General features: G+C 37.7%; 1 protein-coding gene across 8 annotated transcripts in view; it reads left to right on the top strand.

Moving 5' to 3' along the window:
* Nucleotides 1-3,892, top strand: part of GPR19 (G protein-coupled receptor 19) — a 20,603-nt gene extending 16,711 nt beyond the window's left edge. For 7 of the 8 annotated variants that reach the window (XM_015589972.2, XM_015589965.2, XM_015589968.2 and 4 more), the window contains one exon: nt 2,477-3,892. In XM_015589972.2, the coding sequence (XP_015445458.1) occupies nt 2,493-3,746 (1,254 nt within the window). In that variant the 5' untranslated portion in view covers nt 2,477-2,492 and the 3' untranslated portion in view covers nt 3,747-3,892. Of the gene's footprint in view, nt 1-909; nt 1,069-2,476 lie in introns of all 8 variants that reach the window. The other variant, XM_015589967.2, reaches the window with a different exon arrangement.
* Nucleotides 3,893-15,794: the final 11,902 nt, after the last annotated feature.

The raw sequence follows: 15,794 nt of genomic DNA, 5'->3' as shown, positions 1-15,794 counted from the left end.
TTTAATTCCCTGGCCTTCCTGAAGAAGTCCTATTCATCCTCCAAGCCCCCAGTACAAATCTCACCTTCATGAAGCCTTTCCTTTTCTTCCTCCTATCCCAAGCAAAATCAGGTCCCTATTTTTCTCTGGCACTTAGCTCCATTATTAACATTTTATTGTTATTTTCATCCTCACTATACAAGTTATTTAAAAAACCATTCCATGACTTATAATTATTATAGAATTTAATTATAATATGGCGGTTTATTTATACCTTTTTATGGGTCTTACTTACCTTTGTTTCCCTAGTACCCAGCAGTCTCTTGGTTTATCGATTGAATAAACAGAACAGCAGCACTTTAGGTAGAGTCAGAAAGTCATGCTAGCATCAGGGGAGCCTAGACTCAGGAACTCCCCAGGTTCCCTTGTCCCATTTCTGACCATTGGGAACCTCTGCTTGCAAATGGTAGGGCTGGAGAAATCAGCAGACACACCCATTGGTGCAAAGTAGCTGGAGAAAATGATGGAAGAAGGCCTCACAGCACTGTAGTTGTAGCGGTGAGCATCAGTTTCATCTGCAGAGTTTTGCTATCGGAGGAAGAGAGAAACATAAGGAAGTTCATAAGTTTTATTATGTGTATTGACTACAGAAAAGTGCTTGTGTCGCTGACTCCTGTTTTATTTAGGCCACAGCCATCCCCCAGAAGTTTAGAACAATGCTTTCTGTCTGGGAAAATTGCTCATATGTTTTATTTTTAAACCTAAGATCTTTTTTAAAATTTTGATTTTGTTTTTGTTTGTTTGTTTTTTGGCTTTTTGTAGGTTTTACGCATATGAAAGTGAAAACATTTCAGTTTTATAAGTACAAGGATCATGCATTCCAGATTTTCTAGGACAGTGCTAATTTTAGATCTTATGTTCTGTTTTCAGACTGTGTATCCTGGTTTTCTAATATGGAAAGTATGGTTGCTCCTACAATTGACTGGCCAGCGATACTGAAAGGTCTACTAGGAGTCAAATAGCTAATTATCTTACATTTCTCTTTGAGAAATTAAGGAGGGCTGCCTCATGGACCAAAAAATCCTAAAGGTAACATGGAACTGGCATTTAGTAAATTGCCCTGAGCTCCAGACTTTTGTTGAATGTGGTTTCTTGGTGAGGACAATGTGTATTAACACTCCTCTCCCTACCACAAATTAGTGTAAAAATCCTTCAAGGAAAAAATGGGTCATTAAGAACTGTTCTTTCATTAAGAACTATTCTTTAGTCCCACCTCTAAAACTTCAGAAATGTTTCTTTGTGAGGTGTCACAGCAGCCCACCAAGAAGGACACTAGGCTCTGCTAGAGCCTGTTGCTGAAGCATCCGACCCCCTTGTGCCACAGCCCAGATGCAATTGCTCTGGTTATTATGGGTTCAATTGCTATGCTTTCTCTTTCTGTTTAATAGATTCAGATCATATTAAAACTTAATCATCCCATTGCGACCAAAGTCATCTCAATTTTAATTGAATGGCCCACAATTATACTATCTTTTTACCTATTATATTAAAAAGTATAACTTTTTTTGAATAGTACAAAAAAGATAAATGCTACACTTATATTCTTTTATATCTAAGGATCATAAGCTTTTAAAAAGTTGCTAAGTAACAGTTACATTCAGTTGTTTTTAGTCATCTGAATGCCGGTATGTTTCTAGGATCCTGGTTACATTCTTTAAAAGACATGTATGTCCTTCAGTCAATATGTCATTTTACGAAACAATAACTACAGAATAGCATCAAAATCTGTCATTGATAGGTGACAAGCTATTAGTACATAAACCACATCATCTTTTGGGAAAAGGAAGCTATTTTCAAATGTCATTAAATTGGGAGCTACTTCTGGCTCTGTAGAAGTCTTATGGTTGTTCCATGTGTTTCCATAATGCTTCTGTAATGGAAATTCTGCAATAAGTAAGAACAGGGTCCTTCCCAGTAGCCAGTCAGTCTGTATTCACAGATTCCTGTTAGCTATTTCCATAGCTGACATCCGAGTGTTTCCATCTGCCTGAGTTTTCTTCCCTTGCCACCTCATTACTTTACTGTTATGACATTCAGGAACTTCTCACACACTTGCCCAGAATTCCAGTAGCCCTTCAGTTGGGGATAACATCCTTACCGTGAGCCAGGCTTGAGCTCCCTCTCTGTGATCACCAATGAGTGAAGGGGACAAGAATATGTTTAGCAGTGGGGCTTGGTATGAGTTCTACCACATTTGACAAGGGGCAAGAGAGGGTGAGGCCACAGAGAGCTGGAACTGGAGTCTGCTAAAACAGCTCTGAAAATGAAAGAGAAATGGGGTCAGAATTTTTTCTGGATAGTGGTCATATTTTTCTGCCAGTGCACAAGTCGTACTCATTGACAAATGACAACCAATGTAAGTGTCAAATAGAGATTGAGGAATCGATCTCTAGAACACCATTTTAACAGGAGGCTTCGTTCTTCTTTTCTTATCCAGAACTAAGAGAAAAAAAATGAATATGGTTTTTGCTCACAGAATGGATAACAGCAAGCCACCTTTGGTTATTCCGACACTTCTGGCGCCCCTCCAAAACCACAGCTGCCCAGAAACAGCTACACCTCTGTCAAGGCATGGCCTGATGGACTTATATGAGGAGCACGGTTGGATGAGCAACAGAACAGACCTGCAGTATGGACTGACACCCGGGGAAGTGGCCACAGCCAGCATTTTCTTTGGGACTCTGTGGTTGTTTTCTATCATTGGCAATTCCCTGGTTTGTTTGGTTATCCATAGGAGTAGGAGAACTCAGTCCACCACCAACTACTTCGTGGTCTCCATGGCATGTGCTGATCTTCTCATCAGCATTGGCAGCACGCCTTTCGTCCTGCTGCAGTTCACCACGGGAAGGTGGACACTTGGCAGTGCAATGTGCAAGGTGGTGCGATATTTTCAGTATCTCACACCAGGTGTCCAGATCTATGTTCTCCTCTCCATCTGCCTAGACCGGTTCTATACCATTGTCTATCCTCTGAGCTTCAAGGTGTCCAGAGAAAAAGCCAAGAAAATGATTGCGGCATCATGGGTCTTCGATGCAGCCTTTGTGACCCCTGTGTTCTTTTTCTACGGCTCCAGCTGGGACAATCATTGTAACTATTTCCTCCCTTCTTCTTGGGAAGGAACTGCCTACACTGTCATCCATTTCTTGGTGGGCTTTGTGATTCCATCTGTCCTCATAATCTTATTTTACCAGAAGGTCATAAAGTATATTTGGAGAATAGGCACTGATGGCCGAACTGTGAGGAGGACAATGAACATTGTCCCAAGGACAAAAGTGAAAACTATCAAGATGTTCCTCATTTTAAACCTATTGTTTTTGCTCTCTTGGCTGCCTTTTCATGTAGCTCAGCTGTGGCACCCCCAGGAACGAGACTATAAGAAAAGTTCCCTTGTGTTCACAGCGATCACGTGGATATCCTTTAGTTCTTCAGCCTCTAAACCTACTCTGTATTCAATTTATAACGCCAATTTTAGGAGAGGAATGAAAGAGACTTTTTGCATGTCCTCGATGAAATGTTACCGAAGCAATGCCTATACTATCACAACCAGTTCAAGAATGGCCAAAAAAAACTATGTTGGCATTTCAGAAATCCCTCCCATGGCCAAAACTATAACCAAAGACTCAATTTATGATTCATTTGACAGAGAAGCCAAGGAAAAAAAGCTTGCTTGGCCCATTAACTCAAATCCACCAAATACTTTTGTCTAATTTCTCAGATTTTTTTCCAATTATTGTTAATGCACCAGAGATTAAAAAGCTTTAACTATAAAAACAAAAGCTATTTATATATTTTTAAAAATCAACTTGCTGAGGGAATGTTTTCTTTCGTAAAATGTATTCACCTATTGATTACAGTTTTTGTGGGTTTTACTTGCATTACTTTTTGTTTTAAAAGGGAAGCATTCACTTTGAGTTCCTTTTACTTAAAAAAAAAAAAAAAGGAGAATGCTTTCCTATCTTTTATTTACCATTAGGTTCAAAAAGCATCAACCATACACACAGTCTTTGATGAACGATTCAACCTAGTTTCACTGTTTCCTTTTTCTCCTCTCTATCCAAATATTATAACTGTGGGCATCTGTTCCAAATGAAATCCCATGTCACACATTTCAGAGACTTGTATTTCTTCTACTAAGCAACATTTAGGAAGTGTTAATATCATACATGGTTTTACATTACCTTCTAAGTACTCACTGACCAGCTCTGCTATGGAAAACACTCCATATACAGTATTGGAATATACTAGAACTTGCTGGGCAGCCTTCTGTGATTGAATTTTAATCAGGATTCTGAGGAAACAAAACTTACAGAGTTGCCTAATCTCTTTCATTTTCCCTTAACTTAAGCAGCTGATGATGCCTTGAAAATTTTTAAATCAACGGGACATAGATGTCCCATCTAGGCTGTGTCTAGGACATTCACTTTCTCTTTTTGAGTTAAACTCAAGCAAATGAGCAGGTGTCCTTGCTAGGCAAGCCTAGAAAATGCCAAAGGGAAAAATGACAGATGGCATTTCTCTGCGCTCCGCCCTTTGGCTGCCCGGCCCTGACCCTATACACTAGGATAGCAAGGGTGAGGAACACCTTATTCTCTGTCCTAGAGACACACATCAGGCCATGTCTCCAGCCAGTGCTGCCTCCCCATCACCTCTCCAGAATATACCTCTCCAAAATATATCTTCATACCCTCTCCAAACTCAAACTCTTCTTTGCCTGTGATGAGTCGGGATTCTCTTCTCTGGTTGCCAGGTCTCCATTATTTCAAATCTAGGACCAGCACATTTTTAAAATGTCCTTATTTAAACAATAAAGGGCTTGCAGACAAAACCAGTATGTATTTTCACATACTCGTTAATAAGAGCTGCAAATAATAATTCCAGTTCAGCAATTTTACCTGCATTATCTCATTTTATCCTCTCAAGAATTCCGTGATGTACTTATTCTCTGCTTTATAGATGAGGAAGCTGAAACTCAAAATTATGTGACTTGTCCAAGTTGGAGTGTGACAGAGCTGGTATTCACACTCAGATCCTTTAACTGCAAGTCTGTTGCTCTTCCCTTAACGTTGCAGATGTCACTCCAGAGAACATTTAACTGGCCAAACCCATCCAGGCCTCAGTGGGCTTCCTGGCTGCTGCTTGGGTGGAAGTCTAACATCTTGGAGAACTTGGCCATTCTTAAAAGGAGGGTCTAGATGGAATTTAATGGGCTGACCCTCACCTTTTCCTTGACTGTGTATTATAGATTGTTGCATTTGTGGTACTGAATGTGCAAGATATAGAAATAAGCCTGTACCTTCCCACCTCGCAGACACAGGGAAACAAGACAAGCTTGGGTTTGATATTTGGGGCAAGGAACAACAATAAAGCATTTCATCTGCAAAACATCTACAGAAATGATGTTTTTAAGTGCAGGTGCTTCCTTCAATAAATACATTCAAAAGATAAAAATAATATCTTTTTTTTCCTTTTCATATTCTTATTTATCCCAACAGCAAATGCCACTAAAAATGACAAAATAAGCTGATGTTTGCCTCACTTGGCCCTTGAATTTTATGGTTCAGACTTGTTTTAAAAAATAGAAGTAAAAATAATAATAAAAATAAAAAATAGAAGTAATTTTTTTCTGTCCTTTTAAATAGAATATTATTTTTTAAAGTTAGATTGTAAAATGTTAAATTTAATTCATTTCGATTTATTTTTATATGTATCTTCAGTTTCAATTTAAAAGTGATTAGATGATTACTAAGCTCCATTCTGTCTTTGATGTTCTACGAGTTTATCCCAGTAAGTGGAAATTCGGTGAGACCATCATATAAAAACTCTTGTTAGAGAAAGTACTAGTTTTTTAAAACATCCCCCAAATAATGACAAATTAAGAGTGTTAATCAAATCATAATTGAGAGAGCCCCCAAATCTCATGACCTATAAAAATTCAGCTATGCTCTCTCAGCATGTTGATACTTCACTGTATTTTAGTTTCGTTTAATGTTCAGGATTCCTATTGTCTCACTTGATCCTGAAATTGGAGAAAATTGGATATAGTGCCCAGATTGATGAATATTTGCATGTTTCAGCAACCCAAGAACATTCACCAGACCTTACATTTACCTGGCAAGAACCAAAGTTAAATTGCAGGCAGGCAGGCTTTTGGAGAGAATAAGAAAATCACTCCAGTCTCCTTAACCAGCCACTCAGTGATGTGCACCATGAATCTAGCTTCATGGATTCTCCACACAGGAGTTCAAGAAAGGTGACAATGGGGGGCAGGGTTCAAAGTAGAGGTAGTTCTACCTGGCTCCAGGTTCCCATTAACTGTCAGAAGAAGGGACAAGGATGCATCCTTTGGGGTGGAATTCAAATTTCTCCCTTTCTTCTAATCTTCGGTGAAAGCATTATTCTAACCAGGCTGCACATACTGTTCGGATGGGCTTTCCTGTGGACCTACCATCACAGGTTTACCCAGGATTCCTGGAGCTGATTCCTTAGGCCAGTGTTCTCGCGCAGGAAGGACATTTTTACCGGGCGCGGGCGGGGGTGGATGGGGGGAGGGGAGAGAGGGCGAGGCTCCACTAAGTATCAGAGAGCAGAATCGTTTGCCAAATGAAGTTGACAGTTTTGCCTCTTCTGGTGGCCACAATCCTTCCCTTTACCCTTCCAGCCTTGCTGCTACCTGCTCAAATTGACTTTGAAGCAACATAACCAAGATCTGTTGGTGTTACCTGACCAGGATCAGCTTTGAGGTTCCATCCCTCTGTAAGAACCACATGTAAAAGAAGCAAAGAATTAGAGACTTTTAGAGTAGAAGGGATGTCGGGAGACCTAGCCCAAGCCCCTCATTGCTTAGAAGAGGAAATTAAAACCAAGAAAGGTCAAATCAGAAGTAAACTAAAATGCCTTCTGCCAACCAACATTCTTTTCGTCATTCTGCTTGTGTGATTCATTTATTGGAGAAAAGGTCCTCGCTGTGTGCTGAAGAACTTGAAGAAAAGAAACAATACCCCACTGTTCAGTTAACCTGCTAATTTATCTGAAACAGAGATGATCTTACCGTGCTGTAATTAGAGAGCAGTGAAAACGCAAACCGACTTTGTCGAGCTGTTTTGCAGAATGACCACTTTGTGGCACTGTGGCCAGTAGACAGCCCACCACCTCTTCATGATGCCTGTCACACTGGCAATTTCAGAGAAGTCCTCATCTCATAGCAACAAGACTGAAAATTGCTGAGTACCCAGATTAACGAATCAATCAGTGTGTTCAAAACACAAAGTATATAAACATTGGAGGAGATTCCAAAATAATACCTTTTACAGACTTGAAACCACTAGTCAAAATATTATTTTAAACTCATTTTACAAATGATATCATTTTCAAAAAAACCCATCAGACCACCAAACTGTCATTAGTGCCACCCCCACTTACAAGGGCCTCTCTCTTTTATGCTCCTTTTATCATTTGATTCAGAATTCGTGGACCTTTTCATAACAGTGCATTCTAGACTCTCCCTAAAATTAAATTTTCCTGTGTTCCTGGTAAGTAGACAGTTAAATTTATTTTCGGCCTATCTCATTTCCTCAGAGCCTCTTTAATTTTTTAAGCTACTATAATCTGCACCATTCTGAACATTTTGCTCACCTGAACACTTCTGTTCAAAAGCTCTGTATTCTTTCTCAGAAGTAGCCTCTTTAAAAGTATGTATAGCTTTGAAAACTCTCTATCAACCCTCATTGATTATACACTTAGGGTTATACATTAGGGATCACCTGTAATTTGAAGGATGTGTGATTTTAGTTCTGCAGGAAAATGACCCTCAACAAGTGCTGGGTTCTGCAGTGACGAGTCATGTATAGCTGGTTGCAGGATTGTGATGTAGGTCTGGAAGCTTGAAAACATAATCTGGTTTTCAGCAGTCAGTCAATAAAGCAGTTCTAGCTGTTTGCCCACAACTGCTAGATATAGATTAAAACTCCTTTAAAAGATTTTGAATGGATCTTCTCTCTTCTGCTTCCCTGCTGTATCCTCCAAAGAACAATCTCTTTAAGGATACTACTATTTTGTTAGATAAGACCATGGCACAGATACCTGGACAGCATTAAAGTAGATGTGAAGAGTTGTATGGCAGAAAGGGTAGGCAGCACAATGGCTACAAAGAATGGATTTATACTCTGGTCATCAGTCTAGATTCAGTTAAACTTCTGGGCTGTCTGATGGACCCTTTAAAAATTAGTAAAAATTAGGTAAAAAATTCCAGTGATATATTTAGCCAGCAAAGTTTTCCTTTGTCACAAATAGTATGATGTTTTGTTTTGTTTTTCCAAGGGCTCTGGAGTCCACTTCTGTGTTGAATTTCAGGATCTGCTTACCACCTGTTTACCCAGCAAAGTATTCTCAAACTCCCACTTCTTCATTTTTAAAATAGGAAAATAATAGGGCCCACCTGTATATGGGTTTTCCAAAAAAAAAAAAACAGAAACAGTAGGAGATAGTTTGATGGTAGATAGATGATAATATTTTGAGAAATTGGTTCATGTGATCGAGGGAGTTGGCTAGTTTGGAATCTGTAGGAAAGGCCGGCAGGTTAGAAACTCAGGTAGTTGATGTTGTAGTCTTGAGTTTGAAATCTATAGAGCAGGCCAGGAGGGAGAAGCTGATGTTGCCACAGTCTTGAGGCAGAATTTCTTCTCTGGGAAACCTCATTTTTACCCTTAAGACCTTCAAACAATTGGATGAGGCCCACCCATATTATCAAAGATAATCTCCTTTACTTAAAGTCAACTGACTGTAGACGTTAACCACATCTACAAAGTATCTTCAGAGCAACACTTATATTAGTGTTTGAATAAAGAACTAGATAATATAGCCTAGCTAAATTGACATGTAAGAGTAACCATCACACCACTTTATAGGATTGTTGTAGTAAAAAAAATAGCCCAAATCCATGTAAATCGTTCAGTGCATTACCAAACACATGGGAAGCCCTCAGTAAAGGTTATCTATTGTTGTTAGTTTAGTCATTGCTAACCCAATGAATTTTTCCATTTTCCAAGTTACTTAGCGCCTATTGCCATATACTAACTCTAGTAGATACAGGTTTTTAATACCACTCTCAAATGGGATTTCCACTTATACAATATAGGTAACTTCTGGGAGGAACCAATTTTGACTATTAATTTATTCATTCTTGCAGAATATGAAAACCAATGAGACTTAAATTGCTCTTCATAGTTAATTGTAGGCAACTATGTAGTTAAAACATGAACAATTATATATTTTCACTTATACCATAACTAGAAACAAATCTAAGTAAAATCAAGTGAAACGGAAGTCAGGGTGTTAAAAAAATAGTTTTTTGGTAATTGGAGTGGAAGGAAGAAGAAACACAAAGACTCAAACTTACGAACACAACTATTGTAAGGAACGTTTAAGTTTATTTTGAAGAAAAATTTAAACTAACAGAATGGTTTATGACTTTTTTCTTTTTTTAAAAAGACATATGAGTATATTGTTTGGAGGACAGAGGGAGAAAATACTGCATACATTTAGGAAAATTATTGGTTTTGTGGTTTGAAGAAAACTGCAACTGAAAAAGCCCACACATTGAAACAATTTAACAGACGAGGTAGAGATCTATAATAGCTCCCGTTTTAGTTTCTGTTTGTTTGTTTGTTCGGTTATATAAGCTAGTAGAGCTTGGGGAAAGTGAAAGTGAGACACTGCCCATGGCAACAAAGTTGTCAGCAGGATGGGCTGCACAGGCATTCATCACCTGACCTTAGGGAACTGCGAATGATTGTGGTGGGATTATCCCAAACTGGCCTCATTTGTCCCAGAGTTGATCTTGTAGACACTCCTCTCCCTCATCATCCTCATAAAAGATTGAAGAAATATTAACCAGAGGGCCAATGTTATGCTTTATGAAAGGGTATATTCCAGAATGCCTAGATGATTTATTCAGGCTACATTCTTACTAGTTTGGAATAATTGGGAACCCTGAAGTATAATTTGGAAGTGGCTTTGTGAATATGGAGTCTAAAAAAGGAATGTGGGTCATTACTGCTCTTTTTTGGTTATTTTGGAAGATATTTTAAACGTTTATTTTTATACATTGAATATAAAATCTATATTTAAGGAAAAATGAAACAACTATCTTACTTATCTACTATTGCATAACAAATTACCCCAGAATTTGGCAGCTTAAAACAACACACAATTTTTATCTCATAATTTCTGTGGGTCAGGAATCTGGCCACAGCTTAACTGGATCCTCTGATTCATAAGACTGCAATTAAAGTGTCAACCAGGGCTGGAGTCTCATCTGAAGGTTCAACTGAGATAGGATATACTTCCAAGCTCATTTGGTTGTTGTCAGAATTCAGTTCATCTAGGGGTACTGTACTGAGGGTCCTAATTCCTTGCTGGCTGTTGGCTGGAGGCCACCCTCAACTCCTTGCCACATAGGCCTCTCCAGGATGGCAGCTTTCTTAATAAAGCCATCAGGGGAGAGAGTCTGTTAGCAAGACAGAAGTCACTATATTTTGTAACATAACCATGGAAGTAACATCCCATCACTATTACTGGTCAGAAGCAAGTTACATGTCCTGCCCATCCTCAAGGGGAAGGGATTACATAAGAGTGTGAATACCACACCCAAGAGGTGGGGATTATACCAGGCAGGGATCATGAGGGGCCATTTTGGAAGCTGTCTACCACCACAGCAAAATGATGTGGTGAAAAGATCACTCTCTTACATTAAACCTCTTGTCTCCTAATCCCCTTCTCCAGAGCTAAAGGTTAATTTTTTTTACATAATTTTTTATCAATCCAGAAATAGTCTATGGATATAAAAGCACGCGCACGCACGTGTGTGTGTGTGTGTGTGTGTGTGTACCACACCCTTTAAAAAAATATAGGTAAGAACATAATATACAAACTATTTGGTGCTTTGTTTTGTTAACTTGATATGTATTATGGATCTTTCCATATCAGAATATTTTTAAATTAAGTTTACTGAGGAAACATTGGTAAATAATATTATATAAATTTCAGGTATAATTTCAGGATATCAACATTATACTTGACATCCATATCCTCTATTGTGTGCTCACCACCAAAAGTCGTTTCCTTCTGTTACCAGATAGTTAAGCCCTTTTATCCGTTCGCTCTCCCCGCACCCACTTTCCTCTCTAGTAACCACCATCCTGTTGTCTATTTGAGTTTTTGTTTTGTTAGTTTGTTTGTTACTTTTTTTGTTTTATATTGAACATATGAATGAAATCATATGGTTTTTGTCCTTTTACATCTCTCTTATTTCGCTTAGCATAATATTCTCAAGATCTATCCATGTTATTGCAAATGGTAGGATTTCATCTTTTTTATGGCTGAGTAGTATTCTAGTGTATATATGTACCACATGTTCTTTATCCATTCATCCATTGATGGACACTTAGGTTGTTTCCATATCTTCGCTATTGTAAATAATGCTGCAAATTGAACCTAGGGATATATATTATCTATACGAATTAGTGTTTTCATATTCTTCAAATACCCAGAAGAGGAATTGTTGGATCATATGGTTGTGCTATTCTTAATCTTTTAAGGAAACTCCATACTGCTTTCCATAGTGGCTGTACCAATTTACAATATCACCAACAGTGTACAAGGGTTTCCTTTTCTCCACATCTTCTCCAACACTTGTTATTTCTTGTCTTTTTGACAGTAGCCACAGATTATTCTTTTTAAATGACTACATAGTATTCCATTATAAGGATATAAGATAATTTATGAGTCCCCTTAGTAGTGGCTATTTTTTCCCAGTTTTTTGCTTTTACAGATAATGCTGTAATAAACATCCTATACATTTCTTTGTACAAAAGGGCTAATATAGCTGATGGCTAAATCTGTAAAGATGGAGTTGCTGGGTCAAAGTGTACGTGCATTTGTATTTTGATAGATGTTATTCAAATTACCTTCCAAAATGTTGTACCTCCACAGTAGCAGCTGGATTCATACCCCTACAAATAACACATGAGCATAACTGTTTCCCTTTACTGACTAATTCGACCTTTATTAACTTGACCCTCACCAGATAGATATAAGGTATCTTATTTTAATATATATACATTTATTTACTTATGAGTGAGGACAACTTTTTTAATGTATAAAGCGATTATTTTTTCATGTCTTTTGCCTGTTTTAGTAGTGAATTGTTTATCAGTAGTGAATTGTTTGATCTTAAGTGACAGACCCTAAATTGGTTTAGGCAAAAAAAAGTTATGAACTGGCTCCTACAACTAAGAATTATGAGGTAGAGCTTCAGGCATAACTGAATTTGAGACTCAGTATAATGGGAGAGATGGTTCTCTTTCCATGCTCTGCCTTGCACTGGCTTGCTTTAGTGGGAGCAAATGGGGCAAGAGTGCTAGCCCTTATGGCTTTTCGTATTTCAAGTCCAGAAGGAAAGAGCAAATTCGCTTCCCAGAGAGCTCACAAAAGTTGCAGATTTGAGTCTTCTTGCTTCTGATGGGCCTGACTTGGATCATGTGCCCCTCTCTAAACCTATTACTTTCACCTATAAAATAAAATGCTTTATTTAAGCAAATTAGCCCTTTGTCATTGTGAAGCAGATATTTTCCCTTTTATCATTTGTCTTTAAAGCTTTGTTATGGTATTTTTTTTCAAACAGACATTGTTATTTTGTGTAGTCAGGTTTACGTCTTGTGGGTCTTGCCTATAAACCCCTCCCCACTTGCATTTTTTTTAACTTCCCCTATTTCAGTATTTTCAGGTTCTTTGTAGAATGTTTAAATCTTTGGTCATCTAGAATTTTGTCAAAGGAAAGAGAGGTTTTTTTTGTTTGTTTGTTTTTTAATGGAAGAGCTTATTTTTTTCCATAAGGCTAGCCAGTTGTCTCAACAGCAGTTTTTAAAAGTAATACATTTTTTTCCTCCAGTGGTTTAAAATGTAAATTTTTAGCCATATATTAAATTTCTGAGTGTATTTACAACAATTTGTGGAGTGTATTTTGTTTACTTGACCCATCTATTCATGTCCCATGTGAAAATGAACAGAGGAAACCCAGATCAAAATGGAGTCAGAAAGCCAGGAAGGGAGGGGTCTCCTTGTGTATCACTCACCACAGCTTGCAGGAAGAAAGAGGATTTACTTCTGACCCAGCAGCAAGCTGCCCACTGCTTGCAACCAACAGAGAACTGCCACAGCCCTCCCCAATTTCCTCCTAAAACCTAATAAAAGCTGACGCTCCCTTTGTCTCCTCAGACTTCCCTAGGGTTCACCATAGTTTGCTTGTCCTGAATTGTGATCCCTCTGCCATCCCTTAATAAATTCATTTTGGCTAAAGACCTCATTTCATTTTTAAGGTCGACAAACACAGAAAGTCCTAAGTCCTTTAATTACTATAGTTGTGTAGTAGTCCCCCCTTATCTATGGAGTTACATCCCAAGACCCCCAGTGGGTGCCTAAAACCGCAGATAGTGCCAAATCCTTACATATACTATGTTTTTTCCTACACATACCTATGATAAAGTTTAATTTATAAATTAGGCACAGTAAGAGATTAAGAATACCTAATAATAAAGTAGAATGATTATAACAATGTACAGTAATAAAAGTCACGTGAATGTGGTCACTTGTTTCAGGGGATCCCTTGCTGTAATCCCGGTATACACTTAGTGCTCTCTGGCGCAACACGTTGCCATCAATCAGAACACTGTTTTCTGTTCATGCCTCCTACCCACAAATTTAATGCCTTTTCCATCTTAACTCAGCACTTATCATGCACCATGGCTGTAATTTTTGATGAGGTGCAACAGCAAAACTAGCATGAATTTCTTTTTCTTTCTTCGTAACTTCACAAGAGTCTGTGAAATAATTTTTTCCCTTTCTTTATTAAGAGCTTTCATCTTTCAGTTAACAGAAGCACTTAATGGCTTCTCTTTGGCATATCTAATTGCCAGTCTCACTATTCCTGTGAATTTGGGGCCATGATTAAGTAAAATAAGGGTTACTTGAACACAAGCACTGCGATACCACGACAGTCGATCTGATAACCTAGATGGCTACTAAGTAACAGGTCAGGAGTATATACAGCGTGGAAACACTGACAAAGGGACGATTAAGTGACTAACAGGCAGGACAGAGCAGGATGGCACCTCCCCCACCCCTCATCCCTGATATATCATCAAGCTACTCGGAATGTTGCACAAATGAAAACTTATGAATTATTTATTTCTGGAATTTTCCATTTACTATTTTTGGGCTGTGGTTGACCAAGGGTAACTGAAGCCTTGCAAAGTGAAAACATGGGTGAGGGGGGACTACTGTATTGCTAAAAAGAGCCTCCAATTATATACCATTCTAGGGGTGAACATAATGATATCGCTAAAAAGACTTTGAAATGTGATACATACAACACTACATATCTAGATCATTGAATAAATGTTTATCTCTAGTGATTTAAATTCTAGCAATAATCAAACCCAGGCATACATATTTTAAATTTAATGTAAATCTTTACTACTTAAGCAGTTTCTCATAACTTCTATTTAGCTTACCAATTACTTCTTCTAAAAGTTAACCTCCCTCTTTTTTATAGATGAGGAAACAGGCTAAAATATTAAATAATTCAAGGTGACTTAGAAAATGTATCCAAGACCAGTTCTGCCTAAATGACACTTTTACTACCCTATTCTTATACAAACATATTTCCGCATTGAGAAACAGACAATTTGAGATATTTCTGGTGAAGATATTTTATTTTTCATAAAAATATAATTGTACAATGATCTTTAGAGAAAGAAAAATCCCTTCAATGCCCCCAAATACCATGTGGTTTAACAGTAATCTTCCTCTCTCTTAAAACAAAATATGTAATTAATAATATGCAATAGATTTCTTGTGAAATATAGCATTTATGTTTTTAAATTTTCTATTTTAACTAAAGGCAAGTCCAGTTTAAACCTATACTTTATGAAATGAGCCAAATCAATTCTATCATAATTCAAAGATAAAATGCTAAATGGTGATGCTGATAAATACTGTCAATTAGCTGGTAAACTGTGATATGAATTTGCTATAGTAAGATAGATTCTGATTTAAATAGAATAGAAAGATTTTGGATAAAATAGAAAAAAAAATTTAAGAATTTCAACCATATCCTAAAACGACCTGGTCAAACTTATTCCATGTTATATTTGGTTGCTCTAATATATAGCAAGTCTATGCTAAATTAATGACAGATTATGACTGGTCTAAATATACAAACATATTTTCCCCTTATCTTGCTTTCTTTGGGCAAAAAAGAAGAATATTACTCTATTGCTCAGCGTAAAGAGAACAGCGCCGATAAAGAGAGACTGAGCTCATTGATTCTCACCATCTTCTGTTCTCTCTCAGCCTGTACATCATCATTACAGGTAAGTGAGAGGTGCTAGGTTTTAGTATGCTGCTCCTCAACTGGAATGGGGAAAGAAATGCTCCAGCTGTTTTAATCAGTGACATTTATTAACATGCTTCAGGTGGCCAAAGCGTGCAGCCAGCACAATACTCAATGCAATCCAAACATTACTTTTTAAAACCAAGGAACTTTCTCTTGGTTTGATCTACTCCAAAATACCAAATAGATAGGTTTAGGAATAAACTCAAATAAACTAATTTACTTTCACAGAAAATTATACATCCTCTACCTGAGGATAAAGTCACTGCTCTTGTAAAGATAATGGGGCGGGGGTGGGGGGGGGGCG

The sequence above is a fragment of the Pteropus alecto genome, unplaced genomic scaffold (assembly GCF_000325575.1).
Source record: "Pteropus alecto unplaced genomic scaffold, ASM32557v1 scaffold103, whole genome shotgun sequence".
NCBI lineage: Eukaryota > Metazoa > Chordata > Mammalia > Chiroptera > Pteropodidae > Pteropus > Pteropus alecto.
The sequence above is the reverse complement of the archived record's forward strand: the minus strand, read 5'-3'. Positions and strand labels throughout refer to the sequence as shown.